Raw genomic sequence first — 24919 nt, 5'->3', positions numbered from 1 at the left:
AATATTTAAGAATGCTTTTTTCAGATTAACAGAAATTTTAATATAGGCATCACTTACATATAAAAAACACAAGAGGAAACCTGGTGTCTTATTCAATGCAAAGAAAAGCACCTTTATGCACAACAGACACATAAAAATCATTACTTTCCAACTTTTATGGAACATAATATCATCTGATTAATCTACAAACTCAATACTGAAAAGTCTAGCAATTATGAAGCTGGAACTCAACTAAGAATTCCTTGTGAATGGATTAAGCTGCTTATTTTTTAAAATCCACATGTAGGAATGCCTAAAATGAATTAAGAAATACTTTGGTTCAAGACAGTAAAACAATTTCCTTAAAAACATGCTTAATATACAGTTTGTTTCATAGCTAAGTGTCCTACACAGAAAATTCAGTCCTGTACCTTATTTTTCTCCCTTAGACTCAAACATTGAGATTATCTTTCAGACTCCAGATCAAAAGTGAAATAGGAACACAGGCTCAATCTTAGCACAGCACGACACAATTCCCCCTGTGCCTCATCTCTGCTTGTGCTAAGCACAAAGGACCAACAGGCAAATGAGACACAAGTGGTTTCTATCCTCAAAACATTTATCACTTGAAGACAGACACCGACTGAGATCAGGGAGAAGTGTGAAGATGACGGGCCACAGCTGCAGGAGCATCAAGTGAGCTAGGAAGGGTTTACAGGGGGAGAGGGTAGTAGGACAGCAAACTGAGTTATGTGGGTTTGTATCCTAAAGGTTCCTAAAGGATAATGATTTGAACACATTTGCAATTAATAAATTCACTCTCATGTGAGAATAGCACAGCACGTAGTCTGTAGAAGCAGGAAGACGGGGCAGAAAGAAGTTGTAACAGTTCAAGAAAGATTCTAAACATCGGAACTAAAGATGGGGCAGTGAGGGACAGGGAAAAAGGAAAGCTTTCTGCACATATTTACTGAAGGCAAGGCCATGGAGAAAGTTACAGAGCTCTTAATGCGTTAAAGAAAAGTGCTACGCATATTCCCATTATTCCACAGAAACCATGTTTTGTAGTGGACAGCACTGGGACTTGGAGCTAGGTGCTTATCTCTGCCACTTACTAGTTTAACCATTAAACTTATGTGAGACTCAGTTCCATGGCATGTGCAATGGGAATTCATGCCAACTGCCCAACCCAATTCACAAGGTTGCTATGACAATTACAAGTGAAACAAGTCAACAAAAGCACTGAAGATTATAGGGGGAGGGCATTAACGTATTACAAAATGCTTACAGTTTTATAAACTGAAACACTGAGGGCAGGCACTGCCACCATGGGATGGCTGCTGTTGGAGAGTGAGCTTGCCTACCTCCCAAGCCAAGGAAAAGTGGGAAGGGCCTTGGCAAACCAATTCTTAGCATCTTGATAACCCCTGGGCAAATGCTATCTTTCCATGCCTAGGCTATTCATTGCTAATGTTTAGTACTTCTTAAAACCTATTAAGTTATTTTTTATACAGGATACATTGTGGCATTTCAATACACGCATATAATGCATAATGATCAGATGAGGGTAACTGGCCTCACATCTTGACACACATCTTGCTTTGTGTTGGGAGCCTACAACATAACATTGTAACTGGGAATTTGTGGACCCCTTCACTGGGTCCTGCCTACATTTCCACCAAATATACCAAACAGGTTAGTAATATACTCACTAGGTAAAGTATACTCATTAGTGAAGAACTTCAAAAACTGGCCCCAACATGCCAGACAGATTACATCTCCACTGCTCTGAACCCGAGCTGGAGCTGGAGCTGGAGGCCCAGATATCCCTACCGGACTTTTCAGTAGATCTTATTCCCAATGCCTTCCTCTCCCGAAACCTACAGCCTGGAATGCACCTTCACCATGATCCAAAGTGCTTCAAAAGTCAACTCTACACAAATGTTCAGCTTCCTCTTTTCAAAGACAACAGAATGTAGGTGCAATAGCTAAGATTTACTTGGGTCTGGATTCCAGTTGGACCACTTAAGTCCCCAGGAAGCCTGCACAAATTAATCTTTCTGTGCCTTGGTCAGTCTCTTGGTAAACTAGAATACAATGGTGCCCACCGCAAGACCACTCTGAAGACTCATGAGTTAGTACGCACAAAGCATTTAGAAGAGCTTCCATGATAAAGTGAACAAGGGAAGAGTGCCAGCATTATATTAATAGTTCCAAATTATCTTTTCCATACTGATGATACTTTGCATTTCATGCTATGTCATAAGAAAGTGACAGCATATGTCTTTCTCTTTTTGTTTAGTGTTTAAATTGTTTGTTGATTGAAAAGCAGAAATGTAGAATGGAAAAAGGGTATCTTTCTATGACTAAATTGGTCCTGAATGATTTTTTTAAAAATATTTTTTTAAATGTCCAGACTATTTTAAAGTAGGGAAAACAACTTCTTACACAGTTCACATGTTCTGTAGCATCTAATAATTCTAAAATATAATAGCAAATAATTTGATTTGGGATATTTTAAAAATTGAGCCAGAAGGTAAAAGAAGCTCTATAAAGCTAAAGGTTGTAAGAACAACTTCAAGAAATATAAATAACATAGAATCCTTTCCTAATCCATGCAGTTTGAGTCTAAGCTCCAAATTCTTCTCCAATATGAATTATAAGAATCCTATTATTTGTAAAATGGAATAAAAAAACCTAAGGTGATTTATCTAAAGGAAAGATCTAGAAATAGGACCTCTAATTACTTAAATACTGAGGCCTCTGGATTAAAACATTAAACTGCAAAGCCCTTCAGCCAAAGGGATTAAGGAGTTTAGAGTGGACCTGACAAATTACTACGGGGTTAGGAGAAAAAATGCAGACATAAAGTAGGCCAAGCTTAAATAGAAAATGAAGTGCAAGAGAAAACTAACAGTAGGTGTGGACTCTGAACCTCTGCGCAGGAAAAATCATCAATCTAGATATTTCAATAATTAAAGAATCAAGATCCATGTAAAAATAGCTATCTATAGAATCCCTGGAAAATGTGAGCATGCAGCAATGTTAACCTTGGAAATTAATGACTTTCAAATAGGTTTTGGCAACTGGAAATACAAGGCCAAAAAATAAGCTTGTTATGATAACATGAACCAGTATCTTCTCATAGGAGGAATTCTATTTAAATATCTCCTGAGTATTGGTCACCCCAGCAAAACAGCAAAAATCAAAACCACTAGCTCAGTCATCAACAGGACTCCCCTTGGAACATCTGGTTTTCTGTCCCTAAAGACTATCAGTTGATTTGAAATAAAACACAATTAATTTAAAGAAGAGCTTAAAATGATTCAGGGTGGCTCTGTGAGAGCCTGGGAGAGTGCAAGGTCTGGGAAGACTCAAAAAGAGTTCAATGTCTACATCTTGGCAAAGTCACAACTTGAGAGACCCCAGGGGGGATCCAATAACCATCCACAAACATCTCAAGTGTGAAAACAACAAGCAGGAACAGGAATCTCTTATCCTGGTACCAAATGTACTTCTGGCACTTCAAGAAGGAATAGAAAATAACATGTACACGAAAACAATTCCAACTAATACCACTCACAAAAATATTGAACTTTCAATTTTGTTTTCCTCTTAGGCTACTATCAGCAATTCTATTCTTTGCACTAACTCATTTCTAGCAATTTTAGAGCTTTCAACAAATATTTTGCTTATATTATCTAAAATGTTTCCTTCAGAGTTTAAAGTAGTTCTTCAGAAGAATGCTAGGTTCCAGAAATCAAAGGTGGTAGTAGTTTCTGGTGAAACTGAAAATCTTTTTACCTGAATTTCCATTTGATAATTACTGGCGGGGAGGGGGGAGGGGGGGAGAAGGAGAGAAGGAGAGGGTAAGAGAAACACAACTCACACTACACAGGAAAAACAAAGTAGCCTGCAGGGCTGACCCAGCCTTTGAGTAGGCTGTGGCTTCTGTCCTAAAATTTCTGCCAGTCACTAGCTACTATTTTTAAACTTCTATATTTAGCTATTTTCAGGTCTCAGAGTTAGCCACTCTCTAAACAGGTTTATACTTCATTCTTTCCTGCACAAGCAGCAGCAGCATGGAATTCTGTATACAGTCAGCCTTCTCTCGCTTTGCGATCCACAGTTTCTTAAGGCATATAGTTAGGTTACGTAGGTCTGCCCAAATTAACTGAGCTCAAGCGTATGGAATCAAATCTAAATTTGCTATCCAAGTTGAGAACGCCTTACCCGAAAAGCTTAGAACCAGCAGTATTTTGGAATTTGGAATATTTTCACATACATAATGAGATATCTTAGGGATGGGACCTAAGCCTAAACATGAATTCATTTGTATCACATACTCCTTATACACATAGCTTAAAGGTAATTTATTTTATTTATTTATTTATTTTTACAGGCAGAGTGGACAGTGAGAGAGAGAGACAGAGAAAGGTCTTCCTTTTGGCGTTGGTTCACCCTCCAATGGCCGCCGTGGCTGGCGCACTGCGGCCAGCGCACCGCGCTGATCCGATGGCAGGAGCCAGGTGCTTCTCCTGGTCTCCCATGCGGGTGCAGGGCCCAAGCACTTGGGTCATCCTCCACTGCACTCCTGGGCCATAGCAGAGAGCTGGCCTAGAAGAGGGGCAACTGGGACAGAATCCGGCACCCCGACCGGGACTAGAACCTGGTGTGCCGGCACCGCAAGGCTGAGGATTAGCCTAGTGAGCCGCGGCGCCAGCCTTGAAGGTAATTTTAAAGTATTATTAAAGAGGTATATAAGTCAGGGGCCGGCGCTGTGGTGCAGCGGGTTAACGCCCTGGCCTGAAGCACCGGCATTCTATATGGGCGCCAATTCTAGTCCTGACTACTCCTCTTCCAATCCTGCTCTCTGCTGTGGCCTGGGAATGCAGTGGAAAATGGCCCAAGTCCTTGGGCCCCTGCACCTGCATGGGAGACCTGGAAGAAGCTCCTGGCTCCTGGCTTCGGATCAGCGCAGCTCTGGCCACAGCGGCCATCTGGGGAGTGAACCATTGGACGGAAGACCTCGCTCTCTCTCTGCCTCTCCTCTGTGTTACTCTTTCAAATAAATAAATCTTAAAAAAAAAATTCTATTAAAAAAAATAGATCAGTCAAGTCTGCTGGTTCACTCTCCAGATGTCCACAACACTTGACTGCGAACAAAGCCAATTCAATCTTAGCCTCCTACATAAGTACCAGGGGTCCAACTACTTGAGCCATCACCACTGCCTCCCAGGGTACACATTAGCAGAGACAGGCATTGAATCCATGCACTCCATTTTGGGATGCAAAGACTCTAATTGGCTTAACTGCTAGGCTAAATGCCTGGCTCCTGGAAGTATTTTTTACATGGTAGGTTTAGTGCACATACACTTTGATTGCAAATCATCAAAGTCAGGTATGGAATTCCCATTTGTGGTATGTCTGTGTTCAAATGTTTAGGATTTTGGATTTTTTATTAGGGATGCTCAATCTGTAGTAGAGTTACTGTAATAAAAATATTTTTAGAGGGGATGGCACTATGGTGGAGGTTAATCCACTACCTGAGATGCCTGCACCCCATACAATACATCCTACACCAACACGAGATCTGGTTGCTACACTTTTGTTCCAACTCCCTGCTAATGCACCTGGGAAAACAGTGGAAGATGGTTCAAGTGCTTAGGACCCTGCCATTCACACACAGCCGAGACCTGCAGTAGTTCCAGGCTCCTGGCTTCCGTCTGGCCATTGTGGCTAGTTGAAGAGCAAACCAGTAGGTGGGATCTTTCTCTCCCTCTCTATAACTCTGCCTTTCAAAAAAAGAACTAATATTCTAAAAAATAAAAACAAAACATTTTTAGAAACAGAAAAATCTGAAAAGTTATGGAAAATTGTATCAGAATATTCTACTTCACTTATAAGCTTAAAACTGCTGTTGGGGGCATGTGGTAGGCATCTGGCCTAGAAATTAGGGTGCAAGCTGCGATGCCCACATCCCATATAAGAATGTCTGGATTTGATTCCAAGCACTGCTCCCGATTTGCACTGCTAAATGACTGGAGTTCCTTCCAACCATGTGGGAGACCTGGATTTCTTTCCTGGCTCCCAGCTTTACCCTGGTCCAATCCAAGCCACTGCTGGCATTTGGGGAATGGATAAGTGGATGGCAGTGTGTACTCTCTACCTCTCAAGATAAAACCAAAACAAAACTTTGATGGATATAAACTATCAGAGGCAGAAGAGAAAACATGAGACAGACGAAAGAGAATAGTCTTGGGTGCAATTCTTCCAAGGCAACTCAGGACTAAACCCCAACCACTCAGCAATATCTTTTTGCTTGAGACCCAGATGAGTTCCTGGAAAGAGGGTCCCCGTGGTAGCAGATCTTCCAGATCAGTTAAGATTTATTTTCTTATTTATGTGAAAAGGAGAGGGTGAGAGCAAGAGGGACGGAGGAAGGTATTACATTCTCTGGTTCACTCCCCAAATGGCCTCAAAAGCCACGGCAGGGCTAGGCCAAACCTAGGACCCCCCAAGAACCAGGAACTCCATCCTGATCTTCCAAATGGGTGGCAGACACTCAAGCACTTGAGTCATTCTTTGCTTGCTTTTTAAAAATATTTATTTATTTATTTATTTACGTATTTGAAAGGCAGAGGCAGAGGCAGAGAGAGAGAGAGAGAAAGTCTTCCATTCACTGGTTCACTCCCCAGATAGCAGCAACAGCCGGAGCTGTATTGATCCAAAGCCAAGAGCCAGGAGCCTCTTCCCAGCCTCATATGGGTACAGGGGCCCAAGGACTTGAGCCAACCTCTTTTTTGTGTGTGTGTTTTTTTTTTTTTTTTTTTTGGACAGGCAGTTAGTGAGAGAGAGACAGAGAGAAAGGTCTTCCTTCCATTGGTTCACGCCCCAAATGGCTGCTGCGGCCGGCACACTGTGCTGATCCGAAGCCAGGAGCCAGGTGCTTCCTCCTGGTCTCCCATGCGGGTGCAGGGCCCAAGCACTTGGGCCATCCTCCACTGCCTTCCCGGGCCACAGCAGAGAGCTGGACTGGAAGAGGAGCAACCGGGATTAGTACCCAGTGCCCCAACTGGGACTAGAACTGGGGGTACCGGCACTGCAGGCGGAGGATTAGCCAAGTGAGCCGAGGCACTGGCCTACTTGGGCCATCTTATACTGCCTTCCCAGGCCATAGCAGAGAGCTGGACTGGAAGTGGAGCAGCTGGGACTTGAATCTGCGCCCATATGGGATGCTGGCACTTCAGGCGGTGGCTTTACCCGCTATGCCACAGTGGTGGCTCTGCTTGCCTTTTCCAAGAACATCAGCAAATAGTTAGGTAGCAGAGTAGCTGAGACTGATACCAGTGCTCCAAAAGGGGATGTAGGAGTCCCAAGCAGCAGCTTAACCTGCTGCAGCACCACACCCACTCCTGGAGCAGTTTCCATTTCAAGGTTATGGAACAAACTTCTTGAGAATCTGACAGAGATTCCTTGACCCATTTTAGGGCAGGACCTGGGAATTTTTTTTTTTAACAACCTGAATTTTTAACAGGATTCCCCAGGTGATTCTGATGTGTGGCCAAGTTTCAGAATGAGTAAAAAGTTTCCTTTGATCACGGTTCTGGCCCATAATCCAGGAGGACTTCTTGTTGATGGTCTCTGTACTCACCTTCAGATCTCACTCAAAGGCAATCTTCCTCAGAGAATCTTTCCTTGAGCTCCTTAGTTCAAAGTCTCAGCTGCCTTTTACTGGTTTTATAATAGTTTCCCTTTCAGCACTTGTCAAAATTCGCAGACACTGAGCTGAGTGGTTATTTGAATAATATCCGTTTCTAACTGAGGACCACAAACATCTGGTTTCACAGGCTATTGTAACCCCAGGCTTGGTGCACAGCAGGCGCTCAAGATGCTTTGGTTAAAGGTTGCTGGACTGATGCTGCTTGTGTGAGACAGTGAGCTGTGAGTTACACACATTCTGAGCAGTGCATTAGCAGCGCAGGTGCCATCAGCACACCTGAAAGCAAACTGTCTAAAGGTTGACATTTTGTAATAGGGAAGTCCCTCTTTTTGAGGTTGATGGTAACAAGGGAGCTAAATATGGAAGGAGGAAAGCAAGCCTGCACATGTGAATGCTAAGTGAGTCAGTATCACACAGTTTTCCACTGTGGACTACTCTGCACTACCGTTAGGCTGGCAGTTATTCAAAGTGGAGTGCTCCACTTAAGTGCTGCCAGGAATCCAAGTGGTCCCAGAATGAACTCACAGCCGCAGGCCACACTTGGGCCTTGGAAATTAGAAGGAAGCATTTGGTAACAACACATCCCAGCATGATGCCAGGAGAGATCACAAGGAAAAGATCCATTTCTTTTGGGAACTCAGTCACAACAGGACTCAAAGCCAGGTTTCTCTGTAAGGGGAAAGAAGTGACACTATACAAACTTCATAGATGCACCTGTCTGGTCCCAAAGCATTAAGTACATACTAAACACAAGCAAATCTCAAATTTATTATCTCCAATCTTGATGCTTCCCAAAATGGCCAGCCACTTCTACTGCCAGTCTGTCCTCTCCCCGTGCATATGTAACAGCACCTCACCATGTCATGGGATCTATCCCAGACTGCGTGCTTTCCAGTGCAGCTCCATCTCAGTAGCTGGTATCATCCCATCATCCTTACCTTTAAATTTATTAAAAACAAAACAAAACAAAACACATACCCTATCTGCCTTCCTTGATGCTCTCCTTTTCCTCAGCCCAGGTTACTCCTATTCTCAATCGATCACAAAGCCTTATCAACTCTCCAATACATATATCCCAGAATTTGTTGCTCAGTATTTACCTCCTAACTGATCTCTCTGCTTCCACCCCTAACCCTCCAACTCATTCTCCACCCAGGTGCCTAGACTATTTGTTTACAAAATGGAAAGCAGATGTCAGTTCCCTGGGGGAAAAAAAAATTCCAGTGGTCTCCATTTACAATCTCATAACATCCAAATGTTTTACCATAGCCTGCAAGGTCACGGGCTTACTGCTGCCATGTCTCCCATCTCATCACACATCCTCCCACTTTGCTTACTCAGTAGTTTACAGACATACTTTTTTTCCTTAAGATTCATTCGTTTATTAGAAAGGCAGAGTTAAAGAGACAGAAACAGGCCGGCACCGCGGCTCACTAGGCTAATCCTCTGCCTAGCGGCGCCGGCACACCGGGTTCTAGTCCCGGTCGGGGCGCCGGATTCTGTCCTGGTTGCCCCTCTTCCAGGCCAGCCCTCTGCTGTGGCCAGGGAGTGCAGTGGAGGATGGCCCAGGTGCTTGGGCCCTGCACCCCATGGGAGACCAGGAAAAGCACCTGGCTCCTGCCATCGGATCAGCGCGGTGCGCCGGCCGCAGCGCGCCGGCCGCGGTGGCCATTGGAGGGTGAACCAACGGCAATGGAAGACCTTTCTCTCTGTCTCTCTCTCTCTCTCTCACTGTCCACTCTGCCTGTCAAAAAAAAAAAAAAAAAAAAAAAAGAGAGAGACAGAAACAGAGACAGAGAAAGGTCTTCCATCCACTGATTTACTCCCCAAATGGTTGCAACAGCTGGAGCTGGGCTGACCTGAAGCCAGGAGTTTCTTCCAGGTCTCCCACGTGGGTGCAGGGGCCCAAGCACTTGGGCCATCTGCTGCTGCTTTCCCAGGCATATCGCACAGAGCTGGATCAGAGTGGAGCAGCTGGGACTCAAATTGGTACCTATGGAATGCTGGAGTTGCAGTAGGAAGCTTAACCCAGTACACCGCAGCTCCGGTCCCAGCCATACTTTGTTCTTAACAAGGCCACTCCTCTCCCAAAGCCAGACCTGGGCACTTCTCATTTCCTCTGCCTGAAACGAGATGCTCTTCCAGCTGTGTGGCTGACTCACATTCTCCCTGGAGATCTCCGTGGAAGTCACTTGCTCAGAGGGTCTTTTGCTGAACACTCTGTTTTAAACCAGCCTCCTCAGTTCTTCTCATTCTCACCACTTTCCTGACTTCCTGCAGCACTCTCATCAAAACTTACACTCTGGGTTTATCAATCAATTATAAATGCCCCCTGTGGCAGCAAATGGTGTGTTGAGGCGGGGATCTGTCTTCTTGATCTCAGCTATTTCATTAGAATCTGGCATAGTGCATAGTGGGATTTAATGTCAATCTGTTGAAGAGTGAAAATCAGGAAGGAGATATTTTTTTAAAAGTCAAAAAACACGGCCGGCGCCGCGGCTCACTAGACTAATCCTCCGCCTAGCGGCGCCGGCACACCGGGTTCTAGTCCCGGTCGGGGCGCCGGATTCTGTCCCGGTTGCCCCTCTTCCAGGCCAGCCCTCTGCTGTGGCCCGGGAGTGCAGTGGAGGATGGCCCAGGTGCTTGGGCCCTGCACCCCATGGGAGACCAGGAAAAGCACCTGGCTCCTGGCTCCTGCCATCGGATCAGCGCGGTGCGCCGGCCGCAGCGCGCCGGCCGCGGCGGCCATTGGAGGGTGAACCAACGGCAAAGGAAGACCTTTCTCTCTGTCTCTCTCTCTCTCACTGTCCACTCTGCCTGTCAAAAAAAAAAAAAAAAAAAAAAAAAAAAGTCAAAAAACACACATAGAAAGTGAAACTGACTATAGATTCCAAAGCTCTGTAGGAGGTTCGGTTTGGTGATAAGGTCTAATTCTCTGGGTCAAGAATATATATATCATCACCATGACCACTGCTGCCACCATGTAAGTCAAAAAACAAAGACCAGAAAATTGGGAGGTAAAGCTCAAGTTCTGATATTAACTTTTACCTAAAAGAAGTTACTTTAGCCTCTTGTATTTTACTTGCAAAATGAAAGGGCTATGTTGGCCAGCTCACAAGGCTAATCCTCCACCTGCAGTGCCGGCATCCCGGGGTTCTGTCCCAGTTGCCTCTCTTCCAGGCCAGCTCTCTGCTGTGGCCCAAGTGCTTGGGCCCTGCACCCCATGGGAGACCAGGAGGAAGCTCCTGGCTCCTGGCTTCAAATCGGCACGGTGTGCTGGCCGTGGCGGCCATTTGGGAGGTGAACCAACAGAAGGAAGACCTTTCTCTCTGTCTCTAACTCTGCCTATTAAAAAAAAAAAAAAAAAAAAAGGTGGTGGGGGGGCTGTGTTTTGCTTTATAATTTTGATTGTCTACATTCAGAATACAATTTGGTATACCCATTTCTGCATTCCACCAAAAGGCTTACTGTTGTTATCTCTAGGCAAAACAGATGAATAAAAAGGAATCTCAACTTTCTAATTGGCAGGTCTGCCTCTGATGTGGCAACCTCATGGCTGGAATATCTACGAAAGGTCACCATGGCCTGGCCCTGCCCTCAATTGGTCATTCCATGCTGCTATCCATCTTCTATTTGACAAAAACAAAAAGCCCGAGACAAACCAAGTGCACATTATTTTTGTGATATAGGTCTCTATATTGTCAAGATACTGACCTTAAGGATCTTATGAAGGACTATTTTATTTTTTGTTATTCTTCAATAAAAAGTTTATTTTAAAAAATCCATAGGATGTTCACTAGAAAAAGTGAGTTTTGTGGTATGTAAACTAGAAAATTTTTAAAAATTAAATGTTTTTCTACCACCAGTTAAACTTACATTAGCAAATATTTCTCTGAAAAATTTCTCTTAGAGTCTGATAATTCAAAATCTTAGCTCTGCCACATTATACTAAAATTGAATAAGTTGTATTTTCCATATTTATACCTTTTAAAAATATTTTTTTGAGAAACAGAAGGAGGTCTTCCTTCCACTGGTTCACACCCCAAATGGCCCCAATGGCCGGAGATAGGCCAAGAGTAAGCCAGGCGCTTTTTTGGGGCCTTCCACATGGGTGCAGGGGCCCAAGCACTTGGGCCATATTCTACTGCTTTCTCAGGCACATTAGCAGAGAGCTGTACAGGAAGCAGAGCAACCAGGACTCAAAGTGGACCTATAGGGGTTGCCTGCATTGCAGGCAGAGGCTTAACCTACTATGCCATGGTGCCGGTCCCCAAAAGACATTTGGGAAGTGAACCGGTGGCTGAAAGATACATTGATTAATCTCAATTTATCTCTCCCCCTGCCTCAATGACTTTCAAAGAAAGATATAAATCCCCCCCACACACACACTCAAAGAAACCTTTATTTAAGGAGTACAAATTTCTTAAGTACAACTTTAGGAATACAGTGATTCTTCCAACTGCACCTGCACCCCTACCCCCACTCCCACCCCACCACTTCCTCCGTCTCCATCCCCAGTCACATTCTCCATTAAGATTCATTTTCAGTTAACTTGATACAGAGAAGACTGTGATCACTCGAGGCTCCTGACTTGAGCTGCCAAGGCTATGGGAGCCTTTTGAATCTACAATCACCGTCAGTATTTAGACAAGGCCATAAGCAAAGTAGAAGTTCTCTCTTCCCTTCAGAGAAAAGTACATTTGAAGGACTATTTTAACTGTAAGAAGTCTTACCTCCAAAAAGAATGCAATTTTTTAAAAATAAAGATTAAAATATAAAAACAAGCATTATGCATGAGATTCACAGTGGTATGGCAAATTCACATTTATGCAACTTGAGAATGAAGGAATTCCAAAAAGACAAGGAGACTATCAGGATTCATTTTTAAAACTACTATTGCGTGGAAGCAGTGAGGAAGGCACAGGGAGGCAATGAAGCAAACCATGAAACCCAACCATCACCACACGGTAGCCGGGAAGAAGAAATCTCCTCTAACTTGCCTAGGACCAATTAAGCAAATAAAGGAAAACCACTACCTACCTCCATCCCCTTCTCAGCTCCACCAACAGCCAACTTCCTCTTCTGCCCCAATGGAAAAAATAACCAAGGATACTGCTAATTTTCTAGTTCTACAATCAAACTTCACTGGCTCGGGGGATGACTTCCTACCTTTTTTGGTTCCTCATCTCTATGCTTTCATTGGATACACCCAGAATAATAAAACTGGAAGTTTTCAATTGAACTGACATTAAAAAAAAATTTTTTTTAACTCCCATCCGGTTGGATGTGTGAACAGAAAATGCTACATCTGTGAAATGTGAGCTCTTCATTAAAGAAACTACCTCAAACCCCAAGCTTGGACAAAGAGCGCCAATATCCCTGCTTCCCAGAGGTACTGCCCCATCACTACAAGCTCTTGGCTAATGTCACACCCAGAGCTCCCCATCTGCCTGGGCCCTGCAGCACCATGGGGCTTCCTGGCAGTTGGCACCACAGTTGCTGCTGGCACCAGGACTCTGGCAGAGACCAGAGGGAAGCATCATATTAAAAGGAATGCCGACTGCAAACAGAGGCCACAGATGAAAAGTGGACATCTACTCAACTGATGACAGCACATGCATTTGTGCCAATAAAACACCACTCTCCAATCACCAAATTTATGGAGGATTTTATTAATTTCAAATGTCTACTCCACTGAAAAAGACTCAAGGGCCATCTAACCGAGTCTCGGGGTGGGGTGACTCTTCTAAAATGGAATTGAAAGATATTTATACCGGTGCAAAAACCATTTGAAATCCATGCACAGTTCTTTACAACATATGCATTTTCCATGAATTCTGAAAATCCTGTATATGTCTGATAAACTAAATCTTACTAAGAGCCTTTAAACCTGGGCGAAACCTCCATTCAACTCATCTCCCTCTCACCCCTTAGAAAGCGGTGAATCAATCAAGTTCTTCTCTCTGAAACATCTATGGGAAACCTACTGGCTGAATTTACTGGGGTTCATAGTCTGAGGGCTGACATTAGAAACTTTTTCAAGCACCTTATACTGGATATTTATACTCAGTTGTTTTCTAATTGTTTCCTGAGTATGCTGCAGTCTCTCATGGGACAAGAACCAGTACTGGTTTGGCATCCTCAGCCCCTGCACTTAAAGATATGGCTGAGTACTTAATAGTCAATACAAAGACATGCTAATTTGTCCTAAAATTGTTTTACAATAATTTTTAAGCTGTTTAATGTTTTTAAGAATAAAAAATTATCCCCATATTGGTCTTTTTACATCATGACCCATAATACCTCATTTGATTAGGAAAAATGCAAAAATAAAGAAAACTAAGTTCCTTGCTGTCTGAATTATAAAGTCAGCTGATTAACCATTATGAGGAAGTATTCTGTTTTACTCTTTATTCTGCCATTACATAACCCAAACCTACCCTCCAGGAAAGCATAAATGGTTCAATAAAAGTCTCCTTGTGCTGAATTTTCAAACAGGAATCAGAGGTACAGTCTGGCCACTTTCTCAGCTTCCTCAGCCCCCACACAAGTCACATTCTGAAGACATAGTTCAAGAGAAGATGTGGACAGAACCTATGGCTCGAAACCAAAAGGTGACTCCTACTGCAAAGGAGCAGAATTTATCCTGGTAGCCAGTTGTCTTTCCATTTAAGAACCTCAAAAATCCTTTTCTTTTCCTTAAACCTTATGGAATTTTACTTTCTGCCATTACAAGAGACTGATCTCTAGCACACAAATATCTCTGAACAAATGTCTAAAATGTAAAAAATTTTTTAAAAATATAAAAAAACTGGAATAATATATACTACATATTGATAATTATCATCTTGGGCAGAGAGTATAGATAATTTTTATGTCCTTCACTATACATCTAAAATTATAAACTTTTCATAATAGGAGTGTATTATCAAATAAAAAAAATGAGCAATGGAAAATCAAATTAGAATATTTATGCAGTGGAGATAAGGAAACCACAGAATTTTATTAATAGATAAACTTTAACTTCCAACATTTCACTCTGCACTACTAATCTTAACTTTGGAGAAGCTGGCATTACTTTCAATTCCATTGACACAGTACGAGCTCTGATTCTCCTTGTTCCAAAACAAAAGACTGTCATTTTTCAAGGTAGAAAAGGAATTTCTATACCTGAAAAATACAGCATTTTGGTTGCTTTCAAGACCTCCTGGGCCGGCACTGTGGCATAGTGGGTAAAGCCGTCACCTGCAGTGCCAGCATCCCATATGGGTGCCGGTTTGTGTCCCGGCTGCTCCATTTCCAGTCCAACTCTGCTATGGCCTGGGAAGGCAGTACAAGATGGCCCAAGTCCTTCGCCACTGCACCCATGGAAGACTGGGAAGGAGCACCTGGCTCCTGGCTTTGGATCAGCACAGCTCTGGCCATTGCAGCCATCTGAGGAGTGAACCAGCAGATGGAAGACCTCTCTCTCTGCCTCTGCCTCTCTCTGTAACTCTGCCTTTCAAATAAATAAATAAATATTTAAAAAAACAAAACTTCATAGTTGATTAACATTCTGTGTAATAACTGTGACTCATTTTCAAATGAGATGTCACCATACACCACTGTTCTTTTTTAGGTAGTAAATAAAAAATATTAGAACTCAACTTTAGTTCCAAAATTCCTTACAATTCACAGTGAACTGATCCTTTAAAAAATAATAAAAATAAAGGGCTTTGCCTTAAACATTTTTACATCTTATATTTCCTTTTTCATGGTTTACACTTCAGCAAAGTCCTGACTAGGGCTAAGAAAGCATTAACAAAAAAAAAATGTTTTGCTTAACATTGTTAACAAACAAGACAGCTCAAAACATTCCTGAAACTTTCTGGTAATAGAAATGTTCTCAGTCTTGATGAGACTGTATGACACACAGGTATATGCATGTTTTAAAATACAAACTAGGTGTGGGTACTTGGTGCAGTGGTTAAGACATCTGTGTCCTACGTTCAAGTGCCAGCACCACTCATGGTTCACGTTTTCTACTAATACACACCATAGGGCACAGCAAGCACCCAGTACCTCGCTCCCTGATGCCAACTTAGGGGACCCTGGATTGAATTCAGAGCTCCTGGCTTTGGCCTGGACCATCCCCAGCTATGGCAAGCACTGACACTGTGGCATAGTGGGTAAAGCTGTTACCTGCAATACCAGCATCCCCTATGAGTGCCAGTTCAAGTCTCAGCAGCTCCATTTCCAATCCAGCTCTCTGCTATGGCCTGAGAAAGCAGTAGAAGATGGCCCAAGTCCTTGGGCCCCTGCAACTGTATGGGAGACCCAGAAGAAGCTCCAGGCTCCTGGCTTTGGATCAGCACAGCTCTGGCCATTGCAGCCATTTGGGGAGTGAACCAGTGATGGAAGGTCTTTTTTTTCTCTCTGCCTCTGTAACTCTGCCTTTCAAATAAATAAATAAGAATAGGAAAAGAAAAAAAGACTAGAGAAAAACTATGGCTTAAGAAATGATGAAAAAAGAAAAAAACCCACAACCTATTTCCCTACAGTCTCTGAATCTTACTACAAGTAAATCATGGCACAATTAAAAAGGTATTTTAAATCTTCCTGCAAAATTGCATTTGAGTATCATTGAAATCACACTCAGACCTAGGTTTTGCCTGGGTTAACAAGATCCTAAAGCCAAAAAGGAACCTCTGTACCAGAAGTCATGGACTTGCCTTTCCATGCCCACTGTAAGAAACTTGCATTTCTAGATGGATCTCAAACTGCATTTGCCCAGATGAGAAATCCACTCACCTCAGCTGACTGAGAAGGCATCTTCAGCTTGGTGAGTTTGACTTTGGCAGGCACTTTTAAGTCTGTTTTTTCAAAGGTCTGCTGTCGGTAGTCCTCCGGCAGTGGTTTCAGTTCAGGAGACTCACTGGGAGCCTGGTCTTGACCATCCATGGGCCGGACATAAGCTGTAGGCTTCTGTTGCATGGCAATGGTTTTTGAGGGGAGGGAGGAGGGTGGAAATGTCTGAGAAGGTGGCTGGGGAGGGGCTATCCCAAGGCTGGCCACTGCCACCAAGCTGTCTTGAGGGGTCTCTTTTTCATGGACTTTCACCACTGGGTCCTTGGGAGATTTGGCCAGGCAGTAGCCTTTGCTGTTGTTACTGCTATGAACCTTGCTGCTTCCTTGTGTCCTGGGAAGACTCTGCTGGTTGGAATGTAGAGGTGACAAAGGGGGTACTGGAGATGGCAAAGAGATTAAGGGAGAAAGCTCCTTCCCTGCAGCAGAGGCCATCATCAAAGCACAATGTTCTCCATCAGTCCTGCGGTCCCCTTTTTTGTGATGACTGGAGCTGTACCCTTCCTGACCAGGGCGATCCTGGGTCAGGTGCTGACTGTCCAGTGAGCCATAACTTCTGGCATGGACACTTGTCATTGGTTCCATTCTTGGCTGTGCCATCTTTGGATTGTGGTTAACGTTACCAACAGGAAGTGGTCCAGAGGCGGGAGTGTGAATGGGCTGGTGGGGGACGGCAGTTTGGAAGGAGTTAGATGGAATGCTGCTCCCCTTGTCAGGAAAGAAAGGATATCTCGGCCTTTCCAACCTGTTCCCAGAAGCGTCCAAGGGCTGGGATTGGGGCTTGCTACTATAGAACTCCTGCACTTCTTCATAGCTTCCTAACATGTTCTGTATACGACTGGAGAGCTCATCACCTTTTGCTGTCTGGAAATAAAAGAAAGGATGACAGAATTAGACACTGGGGGTGGGGGACCTAAGGAGAGCACTCATTTAACAAATTACATTACAGAAACCGTTAAAGAACAACCCCTTCAATTTTAGCTCTCAAGAAGGTTGTCGTGGACACATATTACTGATGAGGGGACAAATATTGTGAAAGAAAACCACAAACTGGTAATTCTAACAACGTTCATGAATCCTCATCCTTTATCTTCAACAATAATCTGTAGAGTAAGTTATTTTCATAGTTGTGACCCCTGTTCCAACAAGTTACAATGAACGGTTTCATCACACGTAGAGTCCAATTCTGCGATAAACCAGACTTTCACCTTCTAGTCTATAGTAAATACCTTGTAAGGCTCCCCAAAAAGGGGAATCTTTTCCGGAAGTGGCTCTTTCTCTTGGTGAGCTTCCTGATTGCGCCTCTCCTTCTCTCTAATTCGAAGCAGGTTTCTGTCTTCATTGTACAAGCTGTTTCAGATGCCACAAGAGAACAAAAATGATAAACTTTATCAGAATCCACATTCTGCGGCAAATGGACACGTATGTGGGGAGATAAGGATGGGTCTAGAAATAAGTGATTTCAAGGGATGGAATGAAAGGAAGCAGAAATCCCTGAACCCCTCCTGGACTGAGGCCACGTTCCATGAGCTGTGACCTCCCAATCCCAGTTCCTGTGCAGGGAACACGTTCAATCCGGGCTACAGCTTCCTTCCATCACTGCTCAGAACTCACTCCCAACTGAACAGTCTTTTATAGGCAGTGGTGGAACCGAGACAAGGTTAATGATATTTTTTTCCTTCAGCTTGCAAAATATGGGGTAGAGGTAATAGTTTTTCATCCGGAAGAGGCAGGATGTGAACTTTAAAGAGACTGTTTTCCTGGATCAGTATCGTACATTTTCAAAGATTAAAATCAAAAGGCTTATTTCATAATTAAAAGATTACCAGGCACCCAAAACAGCAGTTACTTTATTCTCAGCCTGCTGTACTGGGAGTGTCTTGGAATGTAAACCCAAAAAGAGGATCCTTTTATTTGTGATTTCACATGTCAGGAATGGGGAAATTCAGTTTTAGATGTTAGCTCTACCTATTGCAACTGTCTTCCATTCTGATTGCCACAGTAAATCCACGTAACATTTTATCGTAAATCACCAGAGCCAGCACCAAGGGGTTAAAATGCATTCACTGAGAAACAAGCCACAGAAATGAAGGCTGAAAGAACTATTACAGCCATACTTAAACCAAAAGTGAGTTGACTTCACTATCAGCAACACAGGCCATGCCTGACCCTCACAGGTGATGTGTAACAGCCAACGAAAATGCTCCCGGGGAAATACCCGACTGGACTTCACCAATGCCATCTGAACAAAGAGGAACCGATTCCCTTGGTCTAGCAAAGATGGCATGAACCTTTACAAATCCCAGACCTGGTGTGAGACACCCTCCCCAGTCCCCCCTCCTGGCTGTCCCCTCTCTCGTGACTTCTCATTTCCTCTGAGAAGAGTCTACAAGGGTCCCTGCCTTCCCCATCTCTTATCCCTGTAATTCAGAAACCTGACCAGAAGGCCCTAGTCCTTACGTTCACAACCCTTATTTTAAAATAACAAGCATTTTGTAGCATTTTACTACTGCAGAATAAACTCAGATTCCTTGCTTTACATTGAACTTCCCCAATATGGAGTACAGATCTCAGCTGGAAATGATGGCTCTGGCCCTCTGCAAGCATGCCACGTGCGTTTTACACAGTCTTGCTAGTTTCCTCAAGTACACCCTAGGAAAGGCAGATCTCTTGCTCTAACCCCTACCACTTAGACTACAGGATCAGAATCTGCTCACAGATGGTGGATAAGGCAGTATCAGACTAAAAGAGAACACCTGTATCAACGAAATCAAAAATTTATTCCAGTGAACACAGCAAAGAGGAGAAACTAAACCAGAAACTGGCTTAAGGTGTTTTCTCTGATACAGTCTGACTCTCAATCCAGCTTCTTTCTGTTGGTGGCAGCATAACAGGTTCGATGGCCACTCAAGAATTCCTTTAAGTTCTTTTATGATTTTGGACATTCCTCTTCTTGGTGCAAAAAAAAATTTAAAAACTGTCAAGTAAGAGGGTTCATCTTCCAACTTGTTTCACAGCCACTCTGAAATGGTTTTCAGGGAGGAGTGGGCATGTAGCTATCCTCTGAGAAATCTAAACTGCAGCTCTTCTCCGCCCAGAAACTACCTGGCACAAGTACATCGTTGCGGGGAGAGGGCGGGGTGGAGGCTGCAGAGGCTGTTGCTTGGCTGGGGTTCCCTGCTTGGTAATGCAGACACCAAAGCTTCCCTGCCGGTACGCGTCACAGCTCTGGCTCTGCCTCACACAGGATTCTGCCCAGTTGTGAACTGCTACCTTGCCTCTGAACAGGGAACCCAAAAGGCAAGTTTCTCAGTCCAGGATTGAAAAAGGAGGGTTTAACTCAGTAACAGGCTGCCCAACAGCCTCCCTTAAACTCCCCAAAAACTCCACACAACTAATCATCCTGCAGTTCACACTGGTTTAATATTACTAAAATATCACTGATCAATCAGCTCAGCACGGTATCTCAGCATTGATCAATACTGCCACGCTTCCAGATTTTCGCTCGAAAGCAATGAAAACTGCTACTAACCGGAGGAAGCCAATTAGGCTATTCTTTCACAAAATTCTCAGCACTAGCTTATTACTATGCCATTCTAAAATCAAGGTACTTCCCAGACAGAGAAAATCCTATTAAGGATTTTGGTTAATTAAGGTTTTGCTCCATTAGTTTCAGAAAAATTAAGACAAAGATTTTATTGGCAGGCATAAGCAATACTATCCAAGTTTAAGACAAACCTTGAATGTTTATTATTCATCACCACCTTTTCAACCACACGTAAGTCATGAGCTGGGTACAGACACCATAAAGCTCACTGGGGTAGTTTTTGTGAGAAAAACTCTCACACTGGCTGTGGGGCAACTCTCTTTTGGGTGTCCAGCACCACAGCTCCTAGGGGGTCAGAGGAAGGTGAAAGTGACAGGAAGTTCCCAGAAGTGTACAGGGTAGGTTTTGAACTAGATTGCATCCTTTCTTCTTGCAACTAACAGGGTTTTGCCAGTGCACTTGGTTGCTTTCAGGTTGACTTGGTCTTTACTGACTGCACCTTTGAGATAGCTTAGAGAATAAAAGTTCCCAGGCAAAATTTTTTAGAAATATTTTTCCTTTATCCCTTTTGAATGCAGGAGAAATGTACATTAAAAAATAAAAATACAATTCATATAATGAGTCAGTTTTTGTTCAGACTACACATGCCAAGATGCAAACCAAGTGCAAGGGGGAAGGGGCTGTGGGGGAAGAACTTTTAAGGGAGGGGATTTTAGGAAATGGCAAATGTCCTCTCTGATTCACAAACTCTGTAATTATCTTTGAATAAATTACAAGTTAACTAACACTTTAATTAAAGGTGGCCCTTCTTTTTTGTGTTAAGAAAAAAAACGCACTTTTGCTCTCACACACACGTAAGAAAACTCCATCCCAACATAAGTGAGGTCAGATGTTCTTACTGGTCCACACGGAATTTACTCCCCTGGAGTGGGGTGCCCATTATTAAATGTGGAAAATGTGCATTATGGAAAAAGCTATGTAAAGATTTCATTTTTTTACACCAAAGCAAACATATCTTTTAATTTCATTATTCCACAAGCTTTGTGAAGTTCCCTTCTGCAAGTGCTCCAGCTCATCCCTCCCCCACTAGGTAAGAGGTTCCCGAACTTGAATCTCTGAACTACCTACTTCCAGGTCAGCAGATTGAGGGGGTGGGAGGGGTGGGCTGGCTGAGAGCTGCATGTTGAACAAGTATCTGGCAGGTTCTGGGGGCTCACCAAAAAACAACAGCACCAAGGACAGCAGTAGTCCAGCTACAGACAGGCCCTACTTGGCACTGGTTAGTCAGCACGGATTCAGGCACGTGATCACATCTGTCTACTGTCTAACTATCAGAACCACCTTTGTGATAGTAAGATTTTTAACTCCATTTTCCAAATCTAGTAATAATCATAATAAGCCTCGAAAGCTGAATTGCTATTCAATGGTAGCTGCGAAAATCCAAATGCCTGCCAATACAGCTTATGTTTTCAGCCCTGTGTTCAACAAGGAGACGATGACAAAGAAGACACACTAAAGTGCGCTGACACTTTTTTATACAGTCACTAATAACTTTTTAGTCTCGAAAAGGTACATGTCGGCACTTCAGGTATTATATTCTTGCTGTGAGAGCAATCTCCGAACCATATGTGTTTGGTTAAATTTATCAATGCAGGTCTGTCCTTTAAGATCCTGACAGAAGGCCCTTTGAGAAAGGGATGGTGGACAGCATGAAATTGCTCTTCAATGAATAAAAACCACACTACAATTTCTATTTTAGAGTCTTTTTACAATTTACACATTTGAGGTCAGTGGCCCCATAATAATATCAAAAGCCATCTCTAATGTGCTAAGGGATCTTTCACTTTAATCTCTTTCAAGTACAGGAACCAAAGTACCCATAATACACACAACATCAGGTTCCACTCATGAACTTCTGGGGACTGACCTAGGCCATGTTCCTGGATGCTGCTGGCTCTCTTAGCCCAGGACTCACTCTTGGTGGGTGGGGGGGATGAGGAACAAAAACATCAAGTCCCTGGTGGTGCAGGCAGCTCAGCCTACAAAAACAAGTCCACATGCTGAACTGTGCCCTCCAAGGGTGGGTATAAAGTCTGACCACCCCACAGAACATCCAAAAATCTCTTCTGATTGGGAATAACTTACAGTAGCTATGCTCTTGCTTTCAAATACTACCGTGTGACACCTTCCAGGCTCAACACACTACATCAAACCACCACATGGTTTTTCGTTTGTTGCTGTTTTTCGATTAAGTGAACAACTAGAAAGACCAAAGGAAGAAACCACAGGCTTCAGTTTCCTGGTGAGAGAGTACTCACATGTGCAAACTCACCACATAGCACATACACACACAGCCAACAGAGACAGCCTGAGCGGCACATGTTTCAGGGGACAGAATTCCCTACTCCAGCTCCACACAGAAGCCTGAGGGAAGCTTTGGAACTCCACCCTGCGTGAGGATGAAGATGCACCTACTTTCTGAGAGCTGGGGAGAATCTCTGCATGTGAACACAGTGGTGGTGCTTGGGCACGTTTACTCTGCTGCTTCCAGTGTTTCTTCTTGGAGGTATGGAATGTGTTACGGATGTGTTAAAGCATTGTGTTAAAAACACACACACACACAGATCTATAAAGATTAGTGACAGTGATTCCTTTTTCTCTCTCCCTAGCACTGAAAAGGTAAACAGCAAATGTGGATGGGGGAAAGACAGCAGCAGACAGGTCCAAGCTGGGCTAGAGATGTGGGGAAGCTCCCAGGCTCGGGGATCATCTGGCCCAGGCACCTACTTCAAGGCTGCAGCCCACAGGCCCCACTAAACTAGGTTAGTCATGCAGGGGCCCTGAATGCCATTTAGCGTTTCCATGGCAACTCCTGGCCCACAGGGCTGGCTGTGCGCAGCTGACTGCCCGTTTATCACCCTTGACTGGTCACTTCACTGAATGTCACCAACTCTCTAGGACTCACATGTAAAATGTACTTTTCCTTTGGAGTACACACTGTCATTTCTCCTGTGTGTCTATCAGCACCAGCACACAAGAGATATCTGGTAGGGAGGAAAGGGAAAATCCTGGACACAATATTTACTCTGTGGGGGGTGGGGGGGTCTCCTCACTGTTTTGTTTTTTAAAGATTTATTTACTTATTTAAAAAAAAAGATAGAGTTATATAGAGAGAAGAAGAGACAAAGAGGAGATCTTCTATCCACTGGTTCACTCCCAGATAGCTGCAACAGGCCAAAGCCTGGAGCTTCTTCAGGGTCTCCCACATGGGTGTAGGGGCCCAGGGAATTGAGCCATCTTCTAATGCTTTCCCAGGTGCTTAGTAGGGAGCTGGATTGGAAGTGGAACAGCCAAGATTCCAATCAGTGTCCCTATAGGATGCTGGCATTACCACCTGCAGCACAGCACCAATTCCTTCTGTTTCAGAAGAACTATATTATTGTGATTTGGAAGCACAGAAGGTAGAGCTATACATAACATTCACAAAAGCTGGGCAGCTCGGGCTTAGAAAATGGTATTGTGTATTACTTAAAAGAGGCAGAGGCAAATGGACAGGATACTTGGGTTCTTCGTAGCTACAGGAGTGGCTTTTTTAGTTTGGAAGCCAGTCCACAATCTGGTCCTTTGTTTCCACATCCCCTTGTGCCTACCATGTGACATCCAGAAAAAGTTTTTTCACACATTGGTTCTACCAAAAAAAATTAATTTCTTTTAAACTGTATTACTCCCAATTACAATATGTAGCTCCCTATTTGAAGGCAGAATAAATGTTGTTTCAGAGAATGGAAATTTATTCCCAGTAAAATGTGAAAAATGCCACAGACTTTCTCATAATAAAAATCAGTCAACTAAATCTTACAAGGTTCCTTTCTCAATATCTCCCTCCCTACATCTTTTAACCTAACGGGCACAATAAACATAAAATCAAGGACTCAATCCTAAAACACATGATCTTCTAATCCAATTTTATATTAAAAATATCAGCAAGTAGAGTGACAAAACAGCATTATGTCCCTAATTTTCCTGGAGGGGTCCCCAGGGGATCAACTCGATATATTAGGCTCTCTGCTACTCACTTATGCTTGCCACAGAAGACTCAACCTTATTTTACTGTATTTATTTATTTTTTATTTTTATTTTTGACAGGCAGAGTGGACAGTGAGAGAGAGAGACAGAGAGAAAGGTCTTCCTTTACAGTTGGTTCACCCTCCAATGGCCGCTGTGGCCTGCGTACCGCGCTGATCCAAAGCCAGGAGCCAGGTGCTTCTCCTGGTATCCCATGCTGGTGCAGGGCCCAAGCACTTGGGCCATCTTCCACTGCCCTGCCAGGCCACAGCAGAGAGCTGGACTGGAAGAGGAGCAACCAGGACTAGAACTCGGTGTGCCAGCACCGCAGGCAGAGGATTAGCCTATTGAACCACGGTGCTGGCTTATGTTACTTTATTATAATACTTTAAAAACTAGCTACGCATACCTCCATTTCATAAAATTACATCAACCTCGATAATATTGCCCACATAACTTCTAGCAAACTCTTTCTCCTCTGAAATGGTAATACACAACAGTAAAATTCATTCTTGTTACCCATCATATAGTCTCTCTAGGAGTTACAAATAAGATACTTGACATATCTTGAAAGTATACTGCAGCCGGCGCCATTGCTCACTAGGCCTGCGGCACTGGCACCCCGGGTTCTAGTCCCGGTTGCTCCTCTTCTAGTCCAGCTCTCTGCTGTGGCCCGGGAAGGCAGCGGAGGATGGCCCAAGTGCTTGGGCCCTGAACCCGCATGGGAGACCAGGAGGAAGCACCTGGCTCCTGGCTTCGGA

The 24919-nt window shown here is 43.6% G+C and overlaps 1 protein-coding gene across 15 annotated transcripts in view; it reads right to left on the bottom strand.

The window, feature by feature from the left end:
- The window catches only part of AFF1 (ALF transcription elongation factor 1), a 197552-nt gene that overhangs the window by 81882 nt on the left and 90751 nt on the right, over positions 1 to 24919 (bottom strand). For all 15 annotated transcript variants that reach the window (XM_051820180.3, XM_089303145.1, XM_070047916.2 and 12 more), the window contains 2 exons: positions 17776 to 17896; positions 16493 to 17410 (listed from right to left, as the gene is read on the bottom strand). In XM_051820180.3, coding sequence (XP_051676140.3) covers positions 16493 to 17410; positions 17776 to 17896 — 1039 coding nt within the window. The remainder of the gene's footprint in view (positions 1 to 16492; positions 17411 to 17775; positions 17897 to 24919) is intronic.

The sequence above is a fragment of the Oryctolagus cuniculus genome, chromosome 8, assembly GCF_051225735.1.
Source record: "Oryctolagus cuniculus isolate XC-2025 breed Fujian yellow rabbit chromosome 8, ASM5122573v1, whole genome shotgun sequence".
NCBI classification, from domain to species: domain Eukaryota; kingdom Metazoa; phylum Chordata; class Mammalia; order Lagomorpha; family Leporidae; genus Oryctolagus; species Oryctolagus cuniculus.
This window is presented reverse-complemented; position numbering and strand designations above follow the sequence as displayed.